General features: G+C 34.4%; 1 protein-coding gene across 1 annotated transcript; it reads right to left on the bottom strand.

Annotated features, from left to right (window-relative positions):
• Positions 1–1,199: 1,199 nt before the first annotated feature.
• Positions 1,200–25,042, bottom strand: LOC142349639 (tryptase gamma-like). The gene is made up of 4 exons (XM_075401349.1): positions 24,888–25,042; positions 10,835–10,928; positions 6,610–6,879; positions 1,200–1,556 (listed from the first exon to the last, which is right to left on the bottom strand). The coding sequence occupies exons 1-4, from the start codon at positions 24,979–24,981 to the stop codon at positions 1,304–1,306; spliced, it is 711 nt and encodes a 236-aa protein (XP_075257464.1). The 5' UTR covers positions 24,982–25,042; the 3' UTR covers positions 1,200–1,303.
• Between the last annotated feature and the right edge of the window lie 896 nt (positions 25,043–25,938).

The raw sequence follows: 25,938 nt of genomic DNA, 5'->3' as shown, positions 1-25,938 counted from the left end.
ATAAGCCGTTTTAGACCGCAGTTATGTTCTAGCATTTTTCAAAGTTTTGACAAAAGAATAAATGTACAAAATTTTTTTTCACTAAACTTACATCAATTTGGATTTTACCCTGCTTAGTTTTCATTATGCATTTTTATCTGCTTTTGATGAATTTTTTGGGTGGATATATCATGTTTTCAAGTTTTTAAAACACAATTATGTTTTTCGTTTCCTTACCTCAAAATGACACCAAGATGTTATCAAGATGTATCACTGCTGAAGCAATATTGTTCTGCTCATTTGAATTTTACAAAAAAAGAATTAATTGAAAAATCTATTGACAAGGCACATTTTAAAGTCAAGACTCACACACAGGAGGTTAGTAATTTATATACAACAACATCACAATCCAACATAACTTCACAATTTCTGAAATTTTGGAGAAAAAAATGTGACAGATAGGAAACCGAACATAGCATGATATTGTACAATCCTATGAAAGTAATGTGTTATAAGTTATAACTTTCTTCATCCGGTCGGGTACAACTGTTATGAACACATTTTAGATTACTTTAACGCGACGTACGGGAAATTTTTGTGTTTGCAATATTCTGCAGTAGCTTAACATTTTGCGTAGCAGCTATATCTTGCTAAAGCACCGAAATAGTTGGAAAATATTATTGACTTGATCGCTTGCTTTCGTTGGTTGCGCTTCGTTTTTCTCGAGCTGACTTGACAAAATGAACGACCTCTGATTAAACTGTCTCAAACCAGAATGACCTCTGAAATCGAGTTGCCTATGGTTATATGGCTTTGAACTTGCTTTGATCAGAATGAAATGCTCCAAATTTTGATTGAAATGCGCCGGTGTTTTTTTTAATCGACCTAAGCTGTGCCGGAACAAAATTTCCAACATATTCACCCCCCCCCCCCCTTAGCACATAAAAAAGAACTGTAGAACTGTACACATCTCTATTAAGAACAAATGTTATTATTAAGTCCTTTTTCTCAAAAATTTAACTAACTTTCAATTTATTTTTGAAGGCCAAAGTTTACGGCCAATTTATTTTTTATTTGTTTCCTGTTGATAAATCAACGCTTCCTTCGATTTCAACTTCAATTTTTAGCTCACGCGTATATTTTTTGTGCAATTTTTCATTCATTTCTTATCATATTTTATTCAGTCTGTTGTTCACTCATGCTTGAATTATGTTCAGCTGTTCGATGTCAGTTTTTTCGGCAATTCTTTTATTTGGAGCAAAAAAGGGAAGTGGTTTAAATTAACCCACTGAGTTGTTATAAAAATAGAGAAAATATATCCAGTTTAGCCCGAGGTTATTGCATATTTGATCCACTTTGAAAAGTAAGGCACACTTGAGAAGAAACTCTTAGTGTTTCCCCAACTATCGTCGTCAACCCTGTTGTTTCTCGATTCCATTTGGGTTGACGATGAGGAATCCTCGCTGCGACGTCTTCCGGGGAGAGAGTGGGAGAAGATCCCGTAGAGACACTTAGGAGTTCGGGTTCCACAGAACATGGCATAGAGCGGGCTTCCGGAATCGGCTGACGTCATTGCACTAAAGCAGAAATTGATGATAAAAAGTATTGTTCACAGTGTTAATCATCACTTTATCAGTATAAGGTACAGCTATTAAAGCCAACTTGGATCCGAAAGACATTAGGGATCTATTATGTTTTGGATCCCCTCAAACTTAGTGGGCTTATATTTTTACGCCCCCTGGCGCACTTGCTATTTTGTTACATAGTAACGTGCTATATAACAACACATAATTTGTAACTGGGGGTCATAAAAAACACTGGGGGACAGAATAGATCCGAGGTTTAAGGTAAATCTAGTTCGTGAAAGTACCTATGGTTTACATTTGATAAAGAGCTGAGATTCGCGAATCACATTGACAACTTCGTTAAAAAAGTTCGGAAGTTTTCGGGGATGGTTTTCAAGGCCAGGCACTATTTCTGTCGTGGTCGATAACACGGGTCAAAAGAATTCAATAAGCTGAATTTTAAATTAAAATAGGACCTTATTGAACTCTTTTGACCCGTGTTATCGACCACGACAATGGTGTCCAGATCACCAGCAGACAGACAAATAACAATTACTTATTTTCTACAATGCATATGCGAAATCGAGCATTCAGTACCAAATTCTGATCTATGGTTGAACTAACAAGATTAATCTGCCGAAAAATGGATTTGTGAAAAAGAAAATCATGCGGGCGATGTTCTTCAAAGGGAAGTTTGACGCCGTGTCATATTTAATTAGAGAAAAAAAGTATTGACAATATCCGAGATCTTCTTCGATAAATTTTTAAGCATGTATTTGCCAAAATAGGAACGGAACATATAGTCCAATTAACAATCCAGACATGAATGAAAAAGCGATGAGCTGTTCCAAAAATCATAGGCATATTACCAAAACAAACCCTCAAACCTAATTATTTCAATTTTTCTCCGAAAAATTGCCTTTACAAAGCTTACATTTTCCCTCAATCAAATGAATTGATACCGGCAAATTTAATAAATTTTTTCGGATCTATTCTGTTTCGCGCTTCCTAATGTACTCGCGTATAGGACAATGACGATATCTTTTTATTGAGTTTTATTTATTCAGATACACCGACGGTAGCTATCACAATCAGTATTGTGAATCATAGAATTCACATTCTGACGGAGAGCTAACTTTTTCAGCTTACATATTTTCATCCAATCAAAAGAAAGGTGGAGTCCTACAAAACTCTATATTTAGATTCTACATTTCCTCCATTTGGTTGGATTGCTTTCAAGTGCTTGGCGTGCATATACAAACATCGTTAAGTTATCAAACCGGGTCGGGTGTTCGGCGACAACTCAGCGAGTTAAGAGGGCTGAATACGGCTCGAAAGATTTTCAAATTTAAGCACAATATCCTTTTGACAATGAAAGTTGATTGTACAGAGCAATCTCACAACTGCTTACATTCAGCATTTAATTTTGCAGGGAATTCTTTAGTTTTTTCCTCTATTTTTCAGCTCTGCTTCAGCATACTTTTCTCGCAATCCATCCAAATCCAGGATACCGCTTTTAAATCAATTTTTTTAATCATCTAATTTAATTCAAATTAAACTTAGAGGTTCCGTATTTTGCTCAATTTCAAAAAATTATGTTTTTTGTCAATTTATAGATTTTAAAATATTAAAAAGTTTAAAAATCAAAAAGAAAATCAACAATTGAACTTTTCGTACATTATTTCCAATCGACATCAGGGTTATCGTCAATTGATTAAGGATACATATTTTTCATTGTTGTTTGCTAGTTGCGATCCCAATTGATGCGATGGTTTTGCATTGAATATTTCAGAGCATGCTATGAGTTTTTTCATTTGAAAAAAATGTTCTTTACTTTTTTCCAATTGTTTTTCTTTTTCTATGAATTTCTATGACTACAACTTTTCGATAATTCCCTGTTCGCTTAAAAATCAATTTGTCATTTTTTAGGTCAGTTTTTTGAAACATATTTTCCCTTCCTTTTCATGATGTAATAAACATTATCATAAAAATCTACTTTCATAGAACTCCCTTTTATGAAAGTTCTATGACTACAACTTTTCATAGACGCCATAATATGAAGTTGTAATTTTAAAACTTTTTGAATTATGGGGTCAACCCGGCGCGCCTCTATACTTTGTTTAAATGTTCTTCTAAATCAATTGGTTGGATGCCCAGTTTGATCGACCTTGGAAAACTTGGCAAAGCTGTAGGACGGTAACGTATAAATTTTAGTCGAAAACCCAAGTTAGTCTGGTGGTTACTATTACTAGGGTGCTGTGCACGGCCATATTAAGATTTCTAAATTACGGCATTAGGGCCGTGTCACTATTAATAAAAAGTAGTATTAAAGATTATAACAAAGCTTATTAACCATGAAAAAAATTAATAAGGTAAGCTTTATTTTAAAACTTTTTGATGGGGCTGCACGTTTTTGATAAGGCAGTTTTTATAAGATGCATTCTCCGAGAACAACTTATTAATACGGGGTTTTCAAAAACTAAACTTGATAGAGCTTTATACTTGGCCTGAATGAGTTTTGTAACTTTTCGAAGTTTTAATTGTATTTCAAAAATTTGTCCAATATGGGTAACATATGTAGGATCTCATCTTAAACTAGACCCTCAGTTCGGTTGCGCGCCATCACATTGGACAAGGTTATTTACTTAGACTGAACTCAAACAAATTTTGTCGCATAACTATATACGAGCGAAATGAAAAAATTACTCCAATAAAAATCGCACCTTTGATCCTTAATCGTCCATTATATTCATTTTTTGAAGTTATCTGAACCAAAACAACTTTTCTCGCTTAACTATATACGAGCGAACTGAAAAAAAATACTCCATTAAAAATCGCACCTTTGATCCTTAATCGTCAACTATATTCATTTTTTGAAGCTATCTGAACCAAAACAATTTTTGACGCTTAACTATATACGAGCTAAATGAAAAAATTACTCCATTAAAAAGCGCACCTATGATCCTCAATCGTCAAGTATAATCATTTTTTAAGCTATCTGAACCAATACAATTTTTGGCGCTTAACTATATACGAGCCAAATGAAAAAATTACTCCATTAAAAATCGCACCTTTGATCCTCAATCGTCAAGTATAATAATTTTTTGAAGCTATCTGAACCAATACAATTTTTGTCGCTTAACTATATACGAGCGAAATTTAAAAAAATTACTCCATTAAAAATCGCACCTTTGATCCTTAATCGTCAAGTATATTCATTTTTTGAAGCTATCTGAACCAAAACAACTTTTGTTGCTTAACTATATACGAGCGAACTGAAAAAAATTACTCCTTTAAAAATTGCACCTTTGATCCTTAATCTTCAAATATATTCATTTTTTGAAGCTATCTGAGCCAAAACAACTTTTGGCGCTTAACTATATACGAGCGAAATGAAAAAATTACTCCATTAAAAATCGCACCTTTGATCCTCAATCGTCAAGTATAATCATTTTTTGAAGCTATCTGAACCAAAACAACTTTTGTCGTTTAACTATATACGAGCGAACTGAAAAAAATTACTCCATTAAAAATCGCACCTTTGTTCCTTAATCGTCAATCATAATCATTTTTTGAAGCTATCTGAACCAATGCAACTTTTGTCGCTTAACTATATGCGAGCGAACTTTAAAAAAATTACTGCAATAAAAATCGCACCTATGATCCTTAATCGTCAAGTAGATTCATTTTTGAAGCTATCTGAATGAGATCCATAAATTGATCGGTTTATTTTGCACTTGATTCAAGTCTGCAATGGAATAACGCCATATGATATTTGAACAAGGTAAACAGTTTGCCGTTATGAAGTACATTAGTCAAAAAACCTTCGAATTTATTGACTTGTGACAAAGTTGTCACGAAAAACAAAAACGCAAAAATATGGAAGAATAACGTTGGATTCGTGTTGCATTTACATAAACTTTACTAATTTTGGAAGATTATCCTAAATAATTTTGAAACTTTAGCGTAGGCCATACATAATTTTACCGCTTCTATACGTAGACCTATAATAGTTTTAGCGTTACCAAGTGTTGGGCTTACTTAGTTTTTGTTTTCTAAGGTGTTACTCTTATGTAGATTCGAAGACCAAATTTTATTTTGGATCCTGCATCCTTTATCGTTGATCTTATTTATAAATGCCCGGCTTTACTAATAAACTTGAACTAATATAAGTTAAGTTTTTTTAGTGTTGATCTTACATAAATTCAATTTTAAATACTTGGTTAAACATTTAGGTTAAATTTAGCCATTGTTTGTTGTATTAGCCAACTCTTGACTCTCATCAGTTTAATGCAAGTGTCTGACATTTATGTTTTGAGGGATTATGTCAAACACTGATCATTACAAATTTTGAATGAGCAAAGCTTGATCATAAGTAAAATTAAACGACTGCCGTTATTTAATTTGTTCTCGAACAACAGGCGAGGGGTTGTTTTGTTTGGTTATGGACTGTTTAAGGATAGACTGAGCTAAGCAGTGCGTTGATTGGCGGGTTGGCAGAAAGGGCGCAGAAAGAGAGCGGTTCCCAATTCTGCGTCAAATCAAAATTTTCCATCACGCTTCAAATTTCTGCTTACTGCACACTTAGAGCCTAGTAAGATTCTAAAACAGCTGCTCATGCAATTCATAACTTCGGTATTTACCTGTTTCTCCTATTTTTAGACTGAATCTACTTAAATCGCTCGAGCGTGCAAAAGAATATTATAGAAGAAAGCCAAGATTATCAAGCAACAATTTTGGCATAATTTTAATTAATATTTGACTTGGTAAATTTGACAATTAACAAAAAAAAATAATTATAAATTATTAGAACTGCTTCCTTATCCCACAGTGGTCAATTTTTGTTTTCCTGAGCTTGTATCAACAACTTTTATGTGTTTGCATATATTATGCTTTGTGAAACCTAAGACTTGGGACTGGAAATTAAACTTTATTTGAACCATTATACGATAAAATGATGTAATAAAATAAATTATTAAGGATCATAATGTGGGAAAAGGAATTACGAAAACATCTAGTGTAAAAAACTGAAATCTCACGATGTAATTTTTTTTCCTAATCTCACCTGTCATAAAAAGTGGGCTCCGGGCAAATTAAATCCGGTCTGCAGTCACTATTTGGGTAATTCCTATCCTCAGTGAAGTAAGCTTCCAGTAACTGGGCTGATAAATCAGGAAATGGTTCGAACCCGCTTGAATTTGTACCACAAGAGCCCAAAAGAGAATCGGCTGCAGATTTGTGGGAACATAAGGGTATAACTACTCCCAGCTTTTTGATTGGATGGGATAATTTCAATAGAGCGATGTCATTAGCTGCGTGTGGAAGATTCATGTACCTGTCAACGACTAACTGACTAAATGGTTGAAGACATTCCCTAATATTTTTTGTCATCACTTTTGATGGGAGGAACCGGACTGTCTGTCATACAAAGTCGTAGAAGATCAAATATGACCCCCGCATATCATAGGCGAGCGGCTGACTTCGGTAGTCGCCAGCTGGGGCTTTGATGCTAGCATAAGGGGGGGGGGGGGTGTTAGCGTAGTGTTGGGGTTAAGAGATGGGGGAGGGGAAGGTGATGCAAGAAGGGTAGTGTTGTCGGAGAGCCGTACGAGAGGGGTCCAAACTGTCAGGTTGGAAGAGGCTGCAGGGGGGGGGGGGGGGTCGGGGGACTGCGAACCGCCCCCTCACCCCATAAAATTGTCTCCTCAAAACACAGTTTCGGTGATTCGCATACTTAGAGACTATTAAGAAGGTGCAAGTCTAAGAGAGCTGCTCAGCCATATGATGCCCTCCGAGTGCTACTTGTTTATCTCAGTTTTGAGGACGAAAATTTAAATGGGTCAGACAAAAATCATTCAAACAAAAAATTGTATAAAAAAGACCACAACACTAATATAATTGCCAAAAATTTCGTTTGAGAGCAGTTAAACAGTTGATTTATACAATTGTCGCAAAATTTTGATTACAAGATTTGTCAGAAACAAAAAATTCAGTCGCGCATTTTTCTTATTTTATGAGGCAATTTTACTCTTGTTCTGAGGACAACGTTGAAAGAAAATTTTTAACCGGTAGAAGTTTTTTGATTCGTTAGCTTTCGTCAATTGAATTTTATTTACGCTCTTCCTTTTGTGATTTTTATTAATTTGTCTTGATCTGTTCTCAAAGTTTTTCATTCTAGTTACTTCGATTGGAGTCCAGGTTCAACTAGTAAGATTCTAAGAATTGAAATTTCAAAATGATTGTATAATAATTGAGGTTAATAATTGATTTCTGCTCCCCGCTTTCATGCACTTCGAAATTTTTGTTGCAAAAAATAACATGAACATTCAATAAAACGAAATTTAACGCAAAGACTTATTCAACTAGGCGGAAATAATATTAAGGTTTGTCCAAGGTAATTTGTCCAGGGTAACATCAGTGCAGAAGTGGTTCTGTTTTTATCTTATCACGGGCTGAGGTGCCAGACCGAAAGTTGATATGTCGCGAACAAAATGAGCGCACATGGGGGTGTCGTGAGTTCAAAATTACACGTCTGGAAAAAATATGAGCGCACGATGGTCTGAACATAGGCAATTTTGAACGCAGAGAAATCTGGACATAGGAGGCTTTGATTGTATGAAAATCTGGAAATAGGCAATTTTGAACGCACGCAAGTCTGGACATATGCAACTTTGAACGCAAGATAGTCTCATCATGAACGCACAAAAATCTTTTGAGACAAAAACTACAAAAAGATGAATACCTAACTTTTTGCCTAGCAAAGCCAGACCAGCAATTCTTCCTTTTATATATTCCCGTTGAATAGAAAGTCTCTTGATATCAAGTTTGCAAAATCTTGATTACAACCATTGTTAAGTTTGAACGACTTCTTGATGATCCGATAAAAATGATTATTTTGGAGCGCACAATTTTTTTGGTGCACACGAAAGTCTGGACATAGACACTTTTGAACGCACCGAAGTCCAGGCATAGGCCCTTTTGAACGCAAGAAGAACGCACGGAAAATTTTGAACGCACAAAATTCTGGACAAAGGCATTTTCCGTCTGGGATGGTCTGGACATATCGACTTTGTGTCTGGCAGCTGATCATAGGATGTTGTTTTTAAACTATTAAGGGACATTTACAGGGCCATTTGGGCACTAACATAGAAACAATAGCCCATTATAGCCCCTCTAAAAGCCCCCATGAAATTATACCCCCCATTAGGGTGTTTTTATCATGATGGGGGTATAGGTTATCTGACAAGTAAGCTGAAGGTATATAATGGGAAAAACCTGAATCAATTTTTTTTTTACATTTTTTAAGTTTTCCTTTTCACACGAAATAACATTTGTAAGCATGTGCAGCAAAATACAAAGTTAGCTCTGTTTTGGGTTCTTCAGGAGGCTTGTTTTTAGGCCAGCCATGGACCTACCAATATGCTAACATTATATAATTATATCTTTGTTGCAGTCTTTTCAGCGTTATTTGATAGGCTTGAATAGGAAACAAAACAAAATGGGAAAATTACATCAAGATCATACCATGGTACTTGAAGACAAAAGATCAAGATATGGACAAACTTGAAAGATCTTTCCACATGCATCATGAAATAAAGTGTATAAACCGCAAAAAAGTTTTTCTCTAAGGTGTGACTTGAACCCCCGAACTCATGAGCGCGCTACATTTTATTCTGAGTAGTATTGCGTGCAACAACGCTAATACTAACTGCTTAAAGCAATACGTTTAAAAACTTCGTTTGCTTATTGCTCGTTAAAAAATCCAGAAATTATTAAGTTGTCTTAACTGATATATTGCCCCCTACAGTTTAGTGGTTATATAGCATATGACCCCCAACCTTAGTTGTTATACCATAATGGGAGGCTATAATTTCGAGGGGGGGGGGTGTAGTGAAGAAGACTCGATATATCTTGCATAGAACTGAGCAAGTGAAAAAATAATAAGAAGCAATTCCAACAGTATCAAGCTCTCAAATTCTTGATAGGGTATTGCAACCCTAGTCGGAAAATAATGTAAAGTTTATAAAAATTTATAAAAAAATTCAATAATATTTCCAAAAAAGATTTATGATTTTTACAAATTTTTACAAAAAAGTTCGAAACTTTTGCATTAATTTGTAAAAATTTGTAAACTATGGCCTTAATTTAGAAACAACTTGCAAATACTTCCATTAATTTACATTATGTTTACAAATTTATGCGTTATTTTATAAACAAGATTTACAAATTATTGCAAATTATTGCAATTTTTTTTAAAAAAACCGTTAAAAAGCGCTAAATAATGGCTGTTGAGACTCCAAAAGGGCAATAGAGCCTAAAAACCTATCCTATAGAGCCTAGAGAACAATCCTATCCAAAAACGGGAAGTTAAGCCAAGAGATTAAAATTCTTACATATCTGGGCAAGGTGCGCCAAGTTCTGATTTAGAGATTAAGTTTTTGTGACCCCAGACAAAAAACAATTATGACACTTCTACGAATGGTTCTATCAACATCACCCGTCGTAATAAATGATAGAATGAACGTATAACAAAAAGATAGTTTTGTTCACTGCATGCCCTCGGGCTTTATCAGTGTATCCCAATTCTAAAGTGAAACACTCATGAACTGTTTTGATGGAAAAATGGTCAGGCGAAAAATCGGTGGCACAAAAAAAATTGGATAAAGAGGACTAAAATTGTTTAAAATGTTTGAGAGCAATGAAATTATCCAGAAGTTCTATTGAGATAATGCACATTACCGCAACAAAATTTTAATCGTCCCGTAAAATACCAAATACAAAAAAAACATTTTTGAACACTCAAAGCGATGAGGTGGTCAAAAAAGTCATTATGAATAACTTCCACCATTGATTACTAAAACTCACAGGGTTGAAAAAAATTAAAATTGGTGAAAAACTGTGAAACTGTGAAAGACTGTCTGATTAAAAAACAAATTTTGCAATGTCTAATCAAATCTTTTATGTCGCACTCAAAACGCATTCAAAATTATGTATAATTAAAGCCGTGTAAACGGTTGAAACGGTTTCGTTTAGAATTTGGATTTTTTCGTTCGTGGCCCCCAGCTTAGTGGGTGCATATTATTTGCACCCCCCAGACGCACGTGCCATATTTTTACATAATGATTTACAATGTAATAGCACGTGCTCTATAACTGGGGGGGGGGGGGGCGCAAAACGTACTGAGGGGCACAAACGGAAAAGATCCTAGAATTTTTTTCTGCGGAAAAATCATGCATATTTATCCATTTATCCCCTTAATGCAATGAATTTTTAACAATTAGTTCACAAACCCATTTGGGATAACTTTCTTTTTGATGTGGTAGAGCACCTCTTTAGTTGACAACTCATTTGTGACCCCTCCAAACTTCACCATCATCTCCTCAGCTGAAAATAAACAAACGAAAATAAACAATTATAAACGGTAAGAAACTTATTTAAAAGGTCGTTACACTTTCGGAACTATTCAGATCAAAATGAACTAGTTAGATAGTCAGAACAAGAATATTTTGAGAGAAAAATGCGCACATTTGTGCAGCATGAACCGCAAAAATGGCGCGCAGACTGCATCAACTGATCATTAGATTTATATTTTTTAACTAAATTAATGCAAGTTTTGTTTTAAAATAGAAAAGTTTGCCAGTTGTTCACAGACAATTTTCAAAGGACGATGAAGTCATTTGAGTAACTTAACAGGCGTGTACTGTTTTACTGGGTACTAACTTCTTTCTACATTTGTATTTTAACATTCTACATTTTTTTTCTCGCCCACGGTCTTCATCTAAAGCCACATTCTAATATATATTTTTCAAAAATAAAAAAAATGTCAAGAGCCTACCCGGAGCCTCGTGTCATAGCATTTCACTAACACATCAAATGAAACATCAAAATCCCATAGTATATATTGTAGATTCAGTACTGTAATAGTTTATCCTAAGAGCATCGCTACCGCAAGATGTACAGCTCATCGAAAGAGTTAACTTTTTTGTCTGAAAACAGATCTGTGTCGGCAATCTGCCGGGTGTGCTTGAACTTTTATCTTGAAGAATTTTGTTTTCCCCTTTTTAATAGCTCATCATTTGATTTTTGTTCTCATCATTATTGCCACTAATTGCAAAGTATCTCATATTGCCCGATGTTTGCCACTGCAAAATTTTTTTTTTGCGTATGTTGCATTTGAAATTTGGCTGTAATTTTACTTCTTTTCGCCACTGCTGTAATTTACTTCTAGGATATTTTCCGTTTGTGCCCCCCCAGCTTAGTGGGTGCATATTATTTGCAACCCCCAGACGCACGTGCAATCTCTTTACATAATGATTTACTTTGTAATGATGTAAGGACACGTGCTCTGTAACTGGGGGGAACATAACGTACTGGGGGGGGGGCACAAACGGAAAAGATCCTACTTCTATAATTGTAATTTGCAATTGATGCTTTTTGATGCAATTGATGCCATTTTGCAATTTTTCAAAGTTACTTCTATTCGCCCAACGTAATTTGCAAATCTTGTATTTGCCCTTGTGTTTAATCTTTTCGATGTATATTTACTTCTTTTACATCGTCTTTTCAATTAGCAAATGTTGTCAGCCTAAAATACATTGTTTTTAACATTTCGCAGTGCGCGCGCGCTTGTGTGTGTGCCTGCTTCTTTGTGTGTGCATGTGTGCGCATGTGTGTGTGTGCATGTGTGCGCATGTGTGTGTGTGTGTGCATGTGTGTGTGCATGTGTGTGTATGTGGGTGTGTTGAGATATGCCTGTGGTGTGATGCAGAATGGTGTGAATTTGCCTGTGGTGTGGTGCAAAATGGTGTGAATTTGCCTGTGGTGTGATGCAGAATGGTGTGAATATGCCTGTGGTGTGATGCAGAATGGTGTGAATATGCCTGTGGTGTGACCGACAATCAGCGCTGAAACAGGTTAAAAACAGTGTATTTTAGGCTGACAATCAGAGCTGAAACAGTTTTAGAACAGAATGGTTTTAGGCTGACAAGAGGTATACAATAATGTTAATTAAGCTGATAATTGTATGAGAATGGACAGATCAAAATCAGGTAAAAACAGAATATCAATTTTACTCTGAAAAATAGACTGATCAGTCTATATTTTGACATGAACAGAATCTGCACAAGGGTAAAAATGTCTATATACAGTCTATGGATTTACACTGGTTCAGTACTGCAATGCTCTGGATGGTCAGCCCGGGGACTGAACATCTTTTTTCAATGCTTCATAATGTGCACAACAAAATCATGACAAAAATTGAAATTTTGGAATACGAAATTGAAATTTCGAGCGATGCACCAAAAAAAATTGACATAGATACTTGCTAAACTAAAACATTGAAAATAACGCTTTAGCTCTAGTAAAACACCCATCAAAACCAGAAAACCTGTAAATACAAGCTAGACACCTGCAACCGATCACATTTAGCTGATTTGGAACACATTTGGATTTTTTTTCTGTTTCAGATTGTTATGTGTAAATTTATGTGCAGTTACAACTTTAGAATACACAGATACAGCGACTCAACAATATCCACCGACACCCCCCTTTTTTAACTGAAGTTTCATAACATGGTCGCCGTAGTTATCGACAACCATTCTATCAATTCCATGAGCTCCAAAGACACTTTATTCTCTGAACAGACCAACTGCAACCCTGATCACGGTTGGTTTCAATTCAATCACAAAGAATGTGATCTCTTTAAAACTCTACAGTCCAAATCTCTGATCTGCACGTGCACGTGAACGGGATCCCTCTGGTTCCCGTCAGGTGTGATCGGAGCCATTCCAACTGTGATGGGTGCTCCATGTGATCTGTTCAGATATCAAAGATCTTCAGAGCTGATGGAGTCTTTGTAACGGTAGCTCATAACTATGACGATTAATTCCAGTTCTTCAGTGTTGACCCGATAAAGCTGTTCAACAGGTAGATAAAATTTAAAATGAACTTAAAAACATTGAAAATCTTTGAAAACTGCTATATCATTAGAGATCTTTAGATGCAATTTTTGGCCTTAGTCTGAGAAAAGAGTTGAATCAGATTATTCACGTTTAAGATTCAGTTTATTTCTCAGAACAAACCCAGAATTGGGTTCTGAACTGTTCAGAGAGTTTTCAGAGAGCCGGTTTTTTTCTAAGATTTTTCGTCTGAAGTGTAAAAGTGACATGACCATAATCTGTTCTCAGTAAAAAAAACAGACTGAGAATACTCTGATTCAGCGCTGATTTACAATGTTACTATGATCCGGGTAAGAAATTAAAAATTGATTAAAATTTTGTTTTTTTTTGCGTTCAATCACATGCCCAGCAATGACTGTGTCAAAAGATAAAATTTTATGTTAAAAAGGGCAAAGTGGTAAAAAAATATTGTTTTGTATTTGTTTGCAGGAGTAACGATCGAGTTAAGGTTTTATTTTGAGAAAAATATCGAGCCAAAAAAGTGAAAATTTTAAAATTTGATTTCGTTTTTACTTGAAACCTGTTTGTCTGATATAAAGTGTTGCGCCGACAGCGAAACAACTAAAAAAAATTTTTGGATCTTTTCCGTTTTGCCCCCCCCCCCCCCCAGCTTAGCGGATCCATATTATTTGCACCCCCAGACGCACGTGCAATACTTTACATGATGATTTACCATGTAGTGACAATGGCTCTGTAACTGTGGGCGCAAACGTACTGGGGGTCACAAATCGAAAAGATCCAGAATTTTATCCCTCAAATAGGTTGCACGTGCTATCCTGCAAAAATTTGTTTTTGGTCTGTAACGGCAGTGTTCTCAATAGATTGGATCAAGTTTTTATGGATTTTCTATGATCCAGTTAGTTTCCATCGACGGATTTTCCATTATCCAGTGATTATTTCCCATCGATGGATTTTCTCTGATCCAGTGAAAATCTGAGCTTTGTCATTGATGAACTTTCTATGATCAGATAGAAAGAGTTAATGAACCACAGATGAATCATTGACGGAAATTTCTATGGTCCATCAATGGGAAACATTATTTGAGTTTCTGGTGGATTTTCTTGAGCTAATACTCTATCGTCATGAGATGGTGATCCGTAATATACTTTGATAAAACCAAACATAATGAATTTGATTGGCGTTGAATGGTTTGTATTTTTGCCAACTGTTTCTCTGAATGAAATTCAATCAACCTTTAATTTTTCTCTACGGATATTGAGTATGATTTTTTAAAATCTGCGCTATGTTCTGAACACTTTGTTGAAATTGTTCAAGGTTTTTCTCTTTTAATAGTTCTCAAAAAAGTCACGAAAACATGTGTTCCTGAGAAGTCACCAGGTCTCGTAGAATTGTATGGGTGAACTGGAATAAATAAACATAACCAACTAACGTCGGGCGAATTGCTCTCAAACGACCGGCGAGCGGTTGCCTTCGTCAGCAGCTAGTCACGGTTTAGTGAGGCTAGCTTTAACTTAATTGAAGGAGCGTGAGGTGAGCGCAGCGGGGGTCCAACAGTGGATTGGGGGGGGGTGGCGAACTGATGTAGGTGTGTTGAGTGTTGGTGTGGGATCAATTTCTGAGAGCCGCCCTTCAAACCATAAGTATAAGTCTCCAAAACAGTTTCTGTGAATCGGATACTTTGAGACTAGTGATCTGAAAAGCTCTAAATAAACTTGATGCCCACTGGGCGGTGCCCTTCATCAAGTTTCTGAGGACAAAAAGTCAAACGGATCAGACAAAAAATTGGTCCAGCGAAAAATTGCATAAAAAAGGACAAACAGGATCAATATATTTGCTACAAACTGCGTTTGAGAGCAATTAACACAGATTTCCTACAAAATGCTGGTTAAGTCCCTTATAATAAAACTTTTCTATTATAATTCAGCGTTAATGAAGATCATAGATTATGACACCACGACTCTGCAAATTTTAGTTTTCTAGTCTTGTTAGTAAAAAAAATCAAATAAAAAACCTAATAAGTGCAAAATTTAAACAAAAAGTTTCCAGATTTCGCAGTGAAAAAAACTCAAAAACATTTTTTGTCTCTCAAGTTCTGTCAAGTAAAAATCTGCAACACTTAAAACGTTTCGTTAGCCAGTAATGATCGTTAAACTCAGAACAGGACAAAAATACTCAAAAATTTTGAAAACAATTGCAAATTTCAAAAAAATCTTGCTAATATTCGAGATATTAAGATCTTCAAACCGTTTTATTGTCACAAGCGACTATCCAGTATCCCTATATCAATCTTGTAACACTTTCACGGGCTCATAAAGATTCATAAACTTTGTACGTAATAATTTTTCAAAATTTGAAACAAAATTAATGTTTATAAAAAAAATGCTACAAATCCAGTCATTAAAATATTGTTAACCATACCAATAACTCTACAAACTATGCAACAGCTTTTTATCAAACCACGGAGGAGGTCCCTGGGGCCTGGGGCCGGAAAAGCCAAAAAAACTCAAAGTTCAAAAAACTTGAAAATATTTCAATAATTGTGTAAAATAGTGATATTGAACTCTTGAAAAACTCTCCTTAGAGTATGAGGGTGGAGTAACTTAACAAATGAAAAAGAATTTCAAAATAATTGAAAAAAAAATACGAAAATTGGTATAAATATTCGGGTTTTTGTTTGGATTACCTAAAAATCTAGCTCTTAATATGGTATTAAAAAGTACTTATGTTTGCAAAATACATATATCAACTTCAAATTTAATACATATATTAACTTAAACTTAGCAAATAACAACAAATTGATATGGTGAACTTGACATGAGGCGAAATATCATCGAGAGCGTTGGAAAAAACAAAAACTAACAGAATTTTTGACAAAACAAAAAAAATATTTCGTTTCTTAGAAAATCGAGGCCGCTTATGTTGAATTGTTAAGTTTTTTAAGTTTGCACGTTTAAAGTCATGAGTTAAAACAAGTAATATAAAAGATAGATCATTTTTTTAGTTTCACTTGAAGTCTTAACTTACAATTCTTTTTTCTAACGCCATGTCTTGACAGCTAGCTGTGAGCAAACGCAATCAACCAAATTTACAACTTCTATAGTCATTTCGTTTACGGATTGAGAAAATGAAAAAAAAACCCTAGAGGAGGTTCCTTGTGGGGCTCTTGGGGCTGGAGAATGCTAAAAAACGAGAAAAAAACACAATAAAATTGAAAAAACTTAAGTTTCATCAAAAAATTGCTAAACGTTGTGATATTAGAAAGTTAAAAACTATTTCAGGGCCAATAAAACTTTTCAGTAATTTATTATCAAATCCGTAAGGAGGTTTTCTGACACCTGGGTCTGGAAAGACTTGAATAATAGAAAATAAATATCAAAAAATTGAAAAAAATTGCCCTTTTTTCAAAAAAAAATTGCTAAGATTTGTGATGTGAAAAAGTTGAAACAATTCCATTACCGCTAGAAACTATGCAGTAACCTATTTTCAAACCCTAGAGGAGGTTCACTGAAACCTAGGGCTGATTAAACTTAAAAAATAACAAAAACTTTGAAAAAGCTTAACAAAAAGTGTGAAATTAATGTAAATTTGCTTGTTTTCAGCAAGCGGTTGTTTTTCAGTAGCTAGTCACGGGGGGGGGGGGGGGGGGGGGGGGGTGTTGGGCCAACAGTTGGGTGGGGGTGGCGGGCAACAGTGCCTTGGGGGGTTGGGGGCAATAGTGTTAGGGGGTCAGCAGTGGTGGGTTTCCAACCTCTAAGAACCGCCCTTCACACCATAATTATAAGTCTCCAAAACAGTTTGAGCTGAAACAGAGCTGAAAGATTGCAAGAGCTTTTAATGCCCGCTGTTCATTACCTGTTTATATCCCGTTTTTGAGGACGAAAAGTCAAATGGGTCAGACGAAATATCAGTCAAGCAAAGAATCGCATAAAAGAAAATGACCGACAGGACTTATATAATTGCCACAAACTTCATTTTAGAGCATTTAAAGAACCAAAGATAAAGATGGGTGTGGTACCAAATTTTCGAAGTAGCTCAATTGAGCGATTAAATTTTCAGTAAGTCGTACAAGCGTGAAAAACAAGTGCGAAGTGAAGTTGGTCTTTTACCCTTCTTTTTCCGTTTCCCTCTCCGAGTCACCTTTGTTTAATAGGAAATTTTCATTTCTGACTATTTCTCAAGTAATAACAGAAAATTTAAATTATAAACAGGTTTTAACATTAATCCTGATCCTCTTCGGGCCTTGTACCCATCACTCGGACGCAAGCGCCCTAATGCTAGGGCACTATTCCCCTCAGCTGACTAAGATATATCTTCCAATATATACTTTCAGAACTATTTTAAAGCCTCATTGATTAGTGTCGTATTTCTTCCCAACTCGGTTTGGCCTGGTTTCAGCTCTGCCAATAATTTTATATAGTTCAAGGTCTGATGAGATAGAGCTTATATGATGTACAGTCTGATAAAACAATTTTTTTATCGTGTAAAATATTGTAAGATAGAGTGCTGTCCTATCAGACGTGATGACAAAAAAATCCCATATTTGCAGATTTGATATATCCTTTTTCATTGTCATACAATAATTTTGTAGGAAAAAATTTTCAGATTTTACACAAGGTCGGAGATTTCCAGAAATAGGGGCCACTTTTTCAAGTCTGTACTTGGTTTCATAAACTGGTTTCAAGTATTGATATGTGGAAACCTATTACATTTCTCCAGTCTAATTAGGATGCAAACATTTCGTGGGTTTAACCAAGGACACTTATACTAATCTTTGAGAGCTTATTATGTTTACAGATCAAACAAATGATAAATTATATCTGGCGAGTGAAAGGTCATCTTATATGAGTTTTAGTATAACTACGTCACTTCCGAATATCATCGTTTGATGTTGTTGTTAAAACAAACGTTCAAATTTTCGTTTACTCCATTTTTCTGGTATTTACTGTAGTTTTTAAATTTCAACCATCTAAATAGCAGATGGAAAATTTTAGAGCTGTAATGTCATTTTAGGTTCCGATAAAAGCGTTCAATATTCTCAGGATGTTACTTTCAGCTTAATAAAATTTTCAATTATTTAAATAACTTTAGGATCATGTTCAGTTATTGATTTTTCTTGTTCTTTGCGTGGATCGAAACTTGATATACCTTGATAAGACATGCATGATCTTGGCATCTCTTGCAAAACTTGAAACATCTTGGCAATAGTTTGAAACACCAACATTTCATGATGCATCTTGATAATATCTTGGTATAATTTTATCAAGAAAAGCAAAGGAAATATCTTGGCAGCTCTTGAGATAATCTTGACAAATCTTGATAACAATTTTTATGATGTTTGATCGCTGTCCGATATATCTCGTCTCCAGAAAACAAAGTCAATCAAAAAACAAAGTGAGGCTAAAGCGGATCAGTGGCAGTTTTCAGGCTGACAAACTTAAATGGTTTAAATTTTTTATGGAAAAACTAAAAATAGATGATCGTATACGTCTTCTGTAACTGCAAAGCAAAATTAATCTGTTTTTTTTTCGGACCAAGTTTCATTTCATTTGGAAAATTTTCAGAATTTTCCTAATCAAACTTTTCATACCTATTAACAGATCGTTACCAGTTTATCTTTTTCAACTTCTAGGCGAAGAGACAAATTGCGCTAATTGGTCCATGGCAAAAAATCTGAAAACAATTTTTTGAAATAGTTTGCGTTAATTGACACGAGACAAAAATCCTGAAAATAAATTTTTGAAATAGTTTTTTTTCCGTTAATACCCCGATCCTTTTTGAAACTTCCTATTGAATTTTTGTAAAAGACAGTAATTTTTTTAATAAGATTTTCTCCTAAAATATTGAAAGCACTTGCAAAAATGCCACTCACATTTCAACTACTTGCGAAACAATTCTTGAGAAATAAAATAGTACAAATGTTTTCGAAACAAATGGAAGCTAAAAGATATTAGTTTCACAAAAAACTAGTTTTTCAGGAAAAAAAGAATTAATTTTAAGGTAAATCAAGCAACACGTAACAGATAACACACCAATAAATAGAAAAAGATCGTGACTTCAATGGAACAGTTTATCGGTAACCTTGACAATTTTTCCAAACTCTTGTAATTTTCCAGCTCCTCTTTTAAAACTAAACTGATCGTAATCTAAACTTTTTAAAAACTAAACAGTAATTTTCCAGCTCCTCTTTTAAAACTAAACTGATCGTCAAATTTCAATAGGGAAAAAGCGAAGATGTGAATAAATACTCCTGAAGCCTATAAGCCAAAATTCAAATGAAAAACTTGTAGATTATACACCGAATGGGAAACCTTCAGAGAAAACTGTATTATAAAACTAAGAAAAATAATCCTGTTTTAAAGTGTTAAAATTATTTCTACTAGTTGAACATCTACAACTCCTGCTCTTCTATACAGGATTGAACCAAACCTATTTTGATTTATTACACTCATCAGAATTTGTCAAATTGAATCGAAACGCCCATGTTGCAACAATAATAATACCAAAGTTTAAAACAACAAAATCTTCTCCAAATGGACTAAAGGCCAGTGCAACTGGCAAAGCTCAGATCAAGAAGCAAACATTGTATGCAAAGAAAAACGGTCCACAATGATGCCAAACAGTTCATAATAGATGTTAAGGTTCTTAGATAACACAAGATGAATTTAAAATTTTTCTCGGTATAAAAAGCATGCATTCTGAAAGAAACTGCATATAAATAACTGTCCTCAAAAATAAAAAAAGAGCACTAATAAAAAATTGAAAAAGTGTTTGTTGAAGGACTTTTAATTTCTGGGCCACCTGGCAATTGTCAGTACCAGATGTGAAAAAAACGATGCAGTTAAAGTCAACAGCTTTTAATGCAGTCTCAATAAATTTTTCTGCAGCCTATCAGCCAAAAATCAAATAAAAAACTTGTAGAATATACACCAAATGAGAAACATTCAGCGAAAGCTGTATATTTAAAACAAGAAAAATAATCCTGTTCTAAAGTGTCAAAAGTATTTCTACTTGTTCATCATCTACAGCTCGTGCTCTTCTCTATAGGATTGCCTCAAACTTACTTTGATTTATTACACTCAGCTTGCTCATCAGAAATTTCAAATTGAATAAAAACGCACATGTTGCATTAACAATGAGACCAAAATTCAAAAAAAAACAACAGAATATTCTCCAACTGGACCAATCAAACGCTATTGCAACTGGCAAAACTCAGATCAAGAAGCAAAAATTGTATGCAAAGAAAAACGGTCCACAATGATGCCGAAGAGCTCAAAATAGATGTTGAGGTTCTAAGATAACACAAAATTATAGAAAAGTTATATAGGCTCGATGAGGGTTTTATTGATGAATTTATTGGTTTTTTCCGTGTAAAAGGACGTATTCTGAAAGCAACTGTATATAAATTACTGTCCTCGAAAGTAAGAACAAAAAGCACTAATAAAAAATTGAAAGTGTATGTTGTGGATTTTTAAAATTCTGGGCAACCTGGGAATTGTCAGTAGCAGTTGTGAAATAAAAACCATGCAGTTAAAGTCCTCAGCTTTTAAAGCAGCCAATATAAACTTTTTCTGCAGCCTATCAGCCAAAAATCAAATGAAAAACTTGTAGATTGGGAAATCTCCAGAGAAAACTGTATTATAAAAAAAAGAAAAATATTTCTGTTTCAGAGTGTAAAAATTATTTCGACTGGTTTATTATCTACAACTCCTGCTGTTCTCTATAGGATTGACCCGAACTAATTTTGATCACTTTCTCAGTGTAATAAACAAATAGTCTGAAATGAACTGTTCTAAAAATTAAAAAACTATTTTTTTTGTTCCTCAATTTGCAAATAAGAAAGCGGAACAAAAAACAAATCGATATGATAGACTAAATCCACGGGTCTGGAGTCCTTACAACTTTGTAAGTTTTGCCATTTTATGGTCAGTCTTTCTATGTTTTTACGCCAGTACTTAATTTGTTGATACCCAAATAAATTTCTTGCAAATTTTTGGATATCTTGACAATTTGGTGGCGTGCAAAAAAGCAATATTTGGCAAGGTTTAACAGGTTCTAGTTAGCTTCTTATCAAGGATATCAATTTGTGATCAATGGATTTCGGATATCTTAGACGTCTTCAAATAACCGGATTGGACAATACCATCCCCAAATCGACCAATTAAATGACAATGCTAATGGAAAACCTCAGAACTAGGAGCAGATTATTTATGCAAAGAAAAAGAAAAAAAGTTACAATAATGCCGAACAGCTCATAAAAGATACTATGGTTCTAGGATAACACAAAATCAACGACAAATTGTTTACGCTCAACGAGGGTTTTGATGATAATTTTTTTAGTTTTCTCAGAGTAAAAAAGACACGTAGCCTAAAATCAGGTTTTAAAAATTAAGATTACAAGCTTCTGATCAATGGCTCAGATCCACATTTACGCCTACTTAAAAACAGCTGACAAAATCTTTCTCAATAATCAAGAGGGCTAGTTTTACTTGAGCTTCTTTTCAGATTGTTCTTGAATTGAACTTTTGCTATTTTTTTCGATAATTTAACTGTATTACTATCCACATTAAAAAAAATTCAATTATGCTCGACGAGTTCTTCGATGATAATTTTTAAAGTTTTCTCAGTGTAAAAAATTCCAAAGAAAATTGAAGCTTCCTTTGTATATTGTTCCTCCATTTGCTAATGTGAGATTGGAAAAAAGCAATCGAAAAGATAGATTAATTAAACTGCTCGTGAGCTCCTATAAACTGGTATCTCTGGCCATGTAATGATTAATTTTTCTATTTTTTCACGCAAAAACTAGCACAATTTTGTCTGTTTTACGTCTAAATGCAGAAGAAAGTTCTTGAAACGTTTTATTCAATTTTTTGCATAAGAAGTTTAGCTACATATTTCAAAATGCAACTTTCTTTATCAAAAGGGCACGAAATAACCTTTCCAATGCACTTTGTTGAAATTTGCCGATTTTAACACACACAAGCAATGCTGACACAATTTTCCTCAATTCCAAAGAGGGCTAGTTTTAGTTGGACTTCCCTTGAGTATTCTTGAAATGAACACTTCTTTAATCGGTTTTTCTTTAATCATTTAACTCGATAACTATCCAAAATGCTTCAAAATGCATCAATTCTTTGATAGGCTGATTTTTTAAAATCAAATTAACCAGATCCAAAAAAATTAGAAACACTTACGTGTTCCTTGTGGGTGAACAGACATAGCAAGGCTATTTTTAGTCTTATTGTTTATTTACGGGCCTACAATAATTCGAATTGAAATCAGTCGTTTTCTCTTTGCAAAAAAATTTATCAATTTTTTTTGTTAATTACAGAACAATTCAGATCGAAGTTTTATAATAGAAAACGCTTCCTGAGAATTTTCATGGAAACCTATTTAAATTTTTATTCGACCACTCATAGTCGCTTTGAGTTTGAAAAATAATTTTTTCTAAATAAACAAAGGATTATTCAGTTTTGCCAATTTTCTTCTATTATTGGTAAATTTGTCGCTTAAGGTCAGCAAAGAAAAGTGGCATCTTTTTTCTAAAGGATTGGAATTCAAAATTTATTGCGTTTTTACGTTTCAAGAAATAGTTTTTTCAATTTGATAACATGAGTTTTCACAAAAGTTTTTTCACAAGAACAGATCATTGTTTCAGTGAATAGATTATTGTTTTAAAGGCTCCGACAATGTCTTCCACAGGAATTTTTTCGATTCGTTTTTTTTATTTTATCTGTCGTTTTTTTAAAGTTGTACGATAAAACGTGGGCAAAGGCAGTTTTTTGTGTTTTTTAATGACTGAACAAAGGAACACATTTACTGATTTCAGTTCATAGCTAAAAATTTCTTGAAGTTGAGATAAAATATTTTAAAGATCTAGACTTCTTTTTTAAACTTGCGTTTTGCTGTTATTGTTTGTCTTCTTGTTATTCTCTCTCATTAGTTATTGCAAAAACTAAATGAAACACATCTAAAGTTTTCAGTGCATTGCTATTGTTTCAACGGCTTCGACACCGGCTATTCGAATAAATTTGTTTTGATTTTTGATTTCTGTGTGTATTTATCACTATTTTGCAGACGTATGACATATTTTGAATAATGAAAGATCCCAATAATTGGTGTTTGATAAAACAAATGAACTGTCTGAGTGATTTCAGTTGATAGGTAAAGTTTTTATGATTTTGAAGTTAATTGTTTTTCGGAGAATCATTTTTTGAACGTTTTTCTTTTTACTTTGCATTTTTTGTTTTGTTTCTTCCATATGTTACTAAGTCTCATTATTCAGAGGTTGATGGTCACAGTATTGCTGTTTAAGAAGGAATTTTTATGTATCCTACTTTTATTTAATAAATTTTTGTTTTAACGGCATCGACACCGTTTCCTTGCAGAATTTAACTCAAATTTCGTTTTTTGTCTGTGTTTGTTAATTGATTTTCCAGAAGAATGACTTATTCTGATTATTGAACGGTATCAATGTCGTCTTCATATTGAGGTAAGAATGAACATAAGCATGTGGAAATATTTCAGTTGATGCCTAAACGCTTCCATTGTTTTAAATTATATTCTTTCTAAAATTATAAACGTATTTTCTCACCTTGCCGTTTTTTCTTCTTTATCTACTTGTTGCCGGGTCTCATTAAGGTCGGATCCCATGTTTTTTATAGTGATGTAGAATTTTGCCTTTTATAGTTTAGGTTTTATTTGACGCTATCTTGTCTTTGTAATTAAATTTTTTTTTCTTCAAAACATGGTTATTGAGTTTTGAATGCTATATTCGTTGTTGTTAATTGATTTATTGTTTGTCTTATCCCGTAGTCCTGATATTGGCAGGTCTCCTCGGCCCTTTTACTAAATGATTTGAGTTGGATGCAACTTTTTTACTCATACACCAATTAATTTTGAACAAAATTTGAAGATTCATTATTTGACAGACACTTAAACCAAACGGTTGAGTTGTCGGATGTGGATGCGTGGGGTCGGAACACTATGTGCAAACGCATATTACCGACCCTCCTTGTATAGTTAGGCTTTGGAACGTTGCTTTTGAGCATATATTGCATCTATTATCTGATCAAATTTCGATCAAAATGCGTTTCTGCGATGAAAATTGAATCAAACTTTAAATAAATATTTTTGATATCCATTGTTTTTTCATCTCTTACATCGCTTCTAGAATTAATATTTGAAGAATGCTAGAGAAGAAAATCACAGTTAACAAAGTCAACAATTACAAGCACTGCGATTTTCGTCCATAACAGTCTTATAATATTAATTCTAGAAGTCTGGATAGCTAAAGCGCTGCAAATTGGGCATTAACCGTTTTATTTCTGACAATTTTTACTCAACCACGATTGCACGGAACTAAGATTTGGGTAATTCCAATCATAACAACAACCCTTTTACTCATTAAACTGATATGGGTACTTACGAGTTGCAAAGTACACACAATTTGCTGACGTCAGAACCCAGCTAGCTTTGATCAGAGCACCCCCACAGTGGTAGTGGTGATGAAGCGTTTCCATGACAACAACGTGAACGTAGAATGGTCTGTCGGATATCCTGACCCCGTTTAGAACAAGTGACGTCACGGCACCTTTCAGATCTTTACTAGCAATCGAGGCTCCTGTGAAAGCTAAAAATGAACGCTTTCCTTTCCCCCACGTGAACAAATGTTTTGTTTTTATTATTACGAGTGAACAAACCAACGCTTGTTTATGAACTGATGATGGTTTGTAAATCCTAATGAGAGTGCAAGCTATCCATCACTTTTTATGGATCTTTTTTGTATCCCCTTCCCCCCCCCCCCGCCCCTGAGTGCGCTATGCACCCAACCCCCCCCCCCCCCCTTACCTATCTCGTTCTCGTTCCACTAAATAGAAAGTTATTATTTAGATATATGATATATGGCGGGTGCAAATAATATGCAACAACTAAGCCGGCCGAGGGGAGAGGGGAGGAGGGACAAAAACGGAAAAGATCCCATTTTAAGTATACCATTAGAAAGGCTAGCGGAAAATGTCAAATTAAGGGGTGCCATAGTCTACCGGGAGATAGGAAAGAGTTACCTGAAATTAATGATAAAACCCAAAATATTGAGTGTCTTAACATTTCAGATCCAATTCGGTTTTTGGAAAATCTGGGATCAACCGATCACCTGTCTGATTATCTCGCAATGTGATTCCTATCAGGTGTCGAGAGTTTGCTAAGGTGTGTTCCGCTTGAAACCACTTGAGCTAAGAATAAACGTCATAGAACTTAAATTCTTCATTTGTTTATAATTGGTTCACCTCTTGTTTACCAATATAATATCGCCGTTACATAATTCAGGCGCGCTATTTACTTAGCGTTGTCGTTTTATGATCTTAAGCACTTCCAAACTGAAATCAGTATTAAAAATAGAGTATAAATAGTAGCCCAAATTATTAAAGAATTGTTTGATCAAAAACAGGGCGGAAATCAGTTCCGGAAATAACATACAA

This window comes from Convolutriloba macropyga, chromosome 11 (assembly GCF_964194025.1).
Source record: "Convolutriloba macropyga chromosome 11, txConMacr16.3, whole genome shotgun sequence".
Classification (NCBI taxonomy): Eukaryota; Metazoa; Xenacoelomorpha; order Acoela; family Convolutidae; genus Convolutriloba; species Convolutriloba macropyga.
This window is presented reverse-complemented; position numbering and strand designations above follow the sequence as displayed.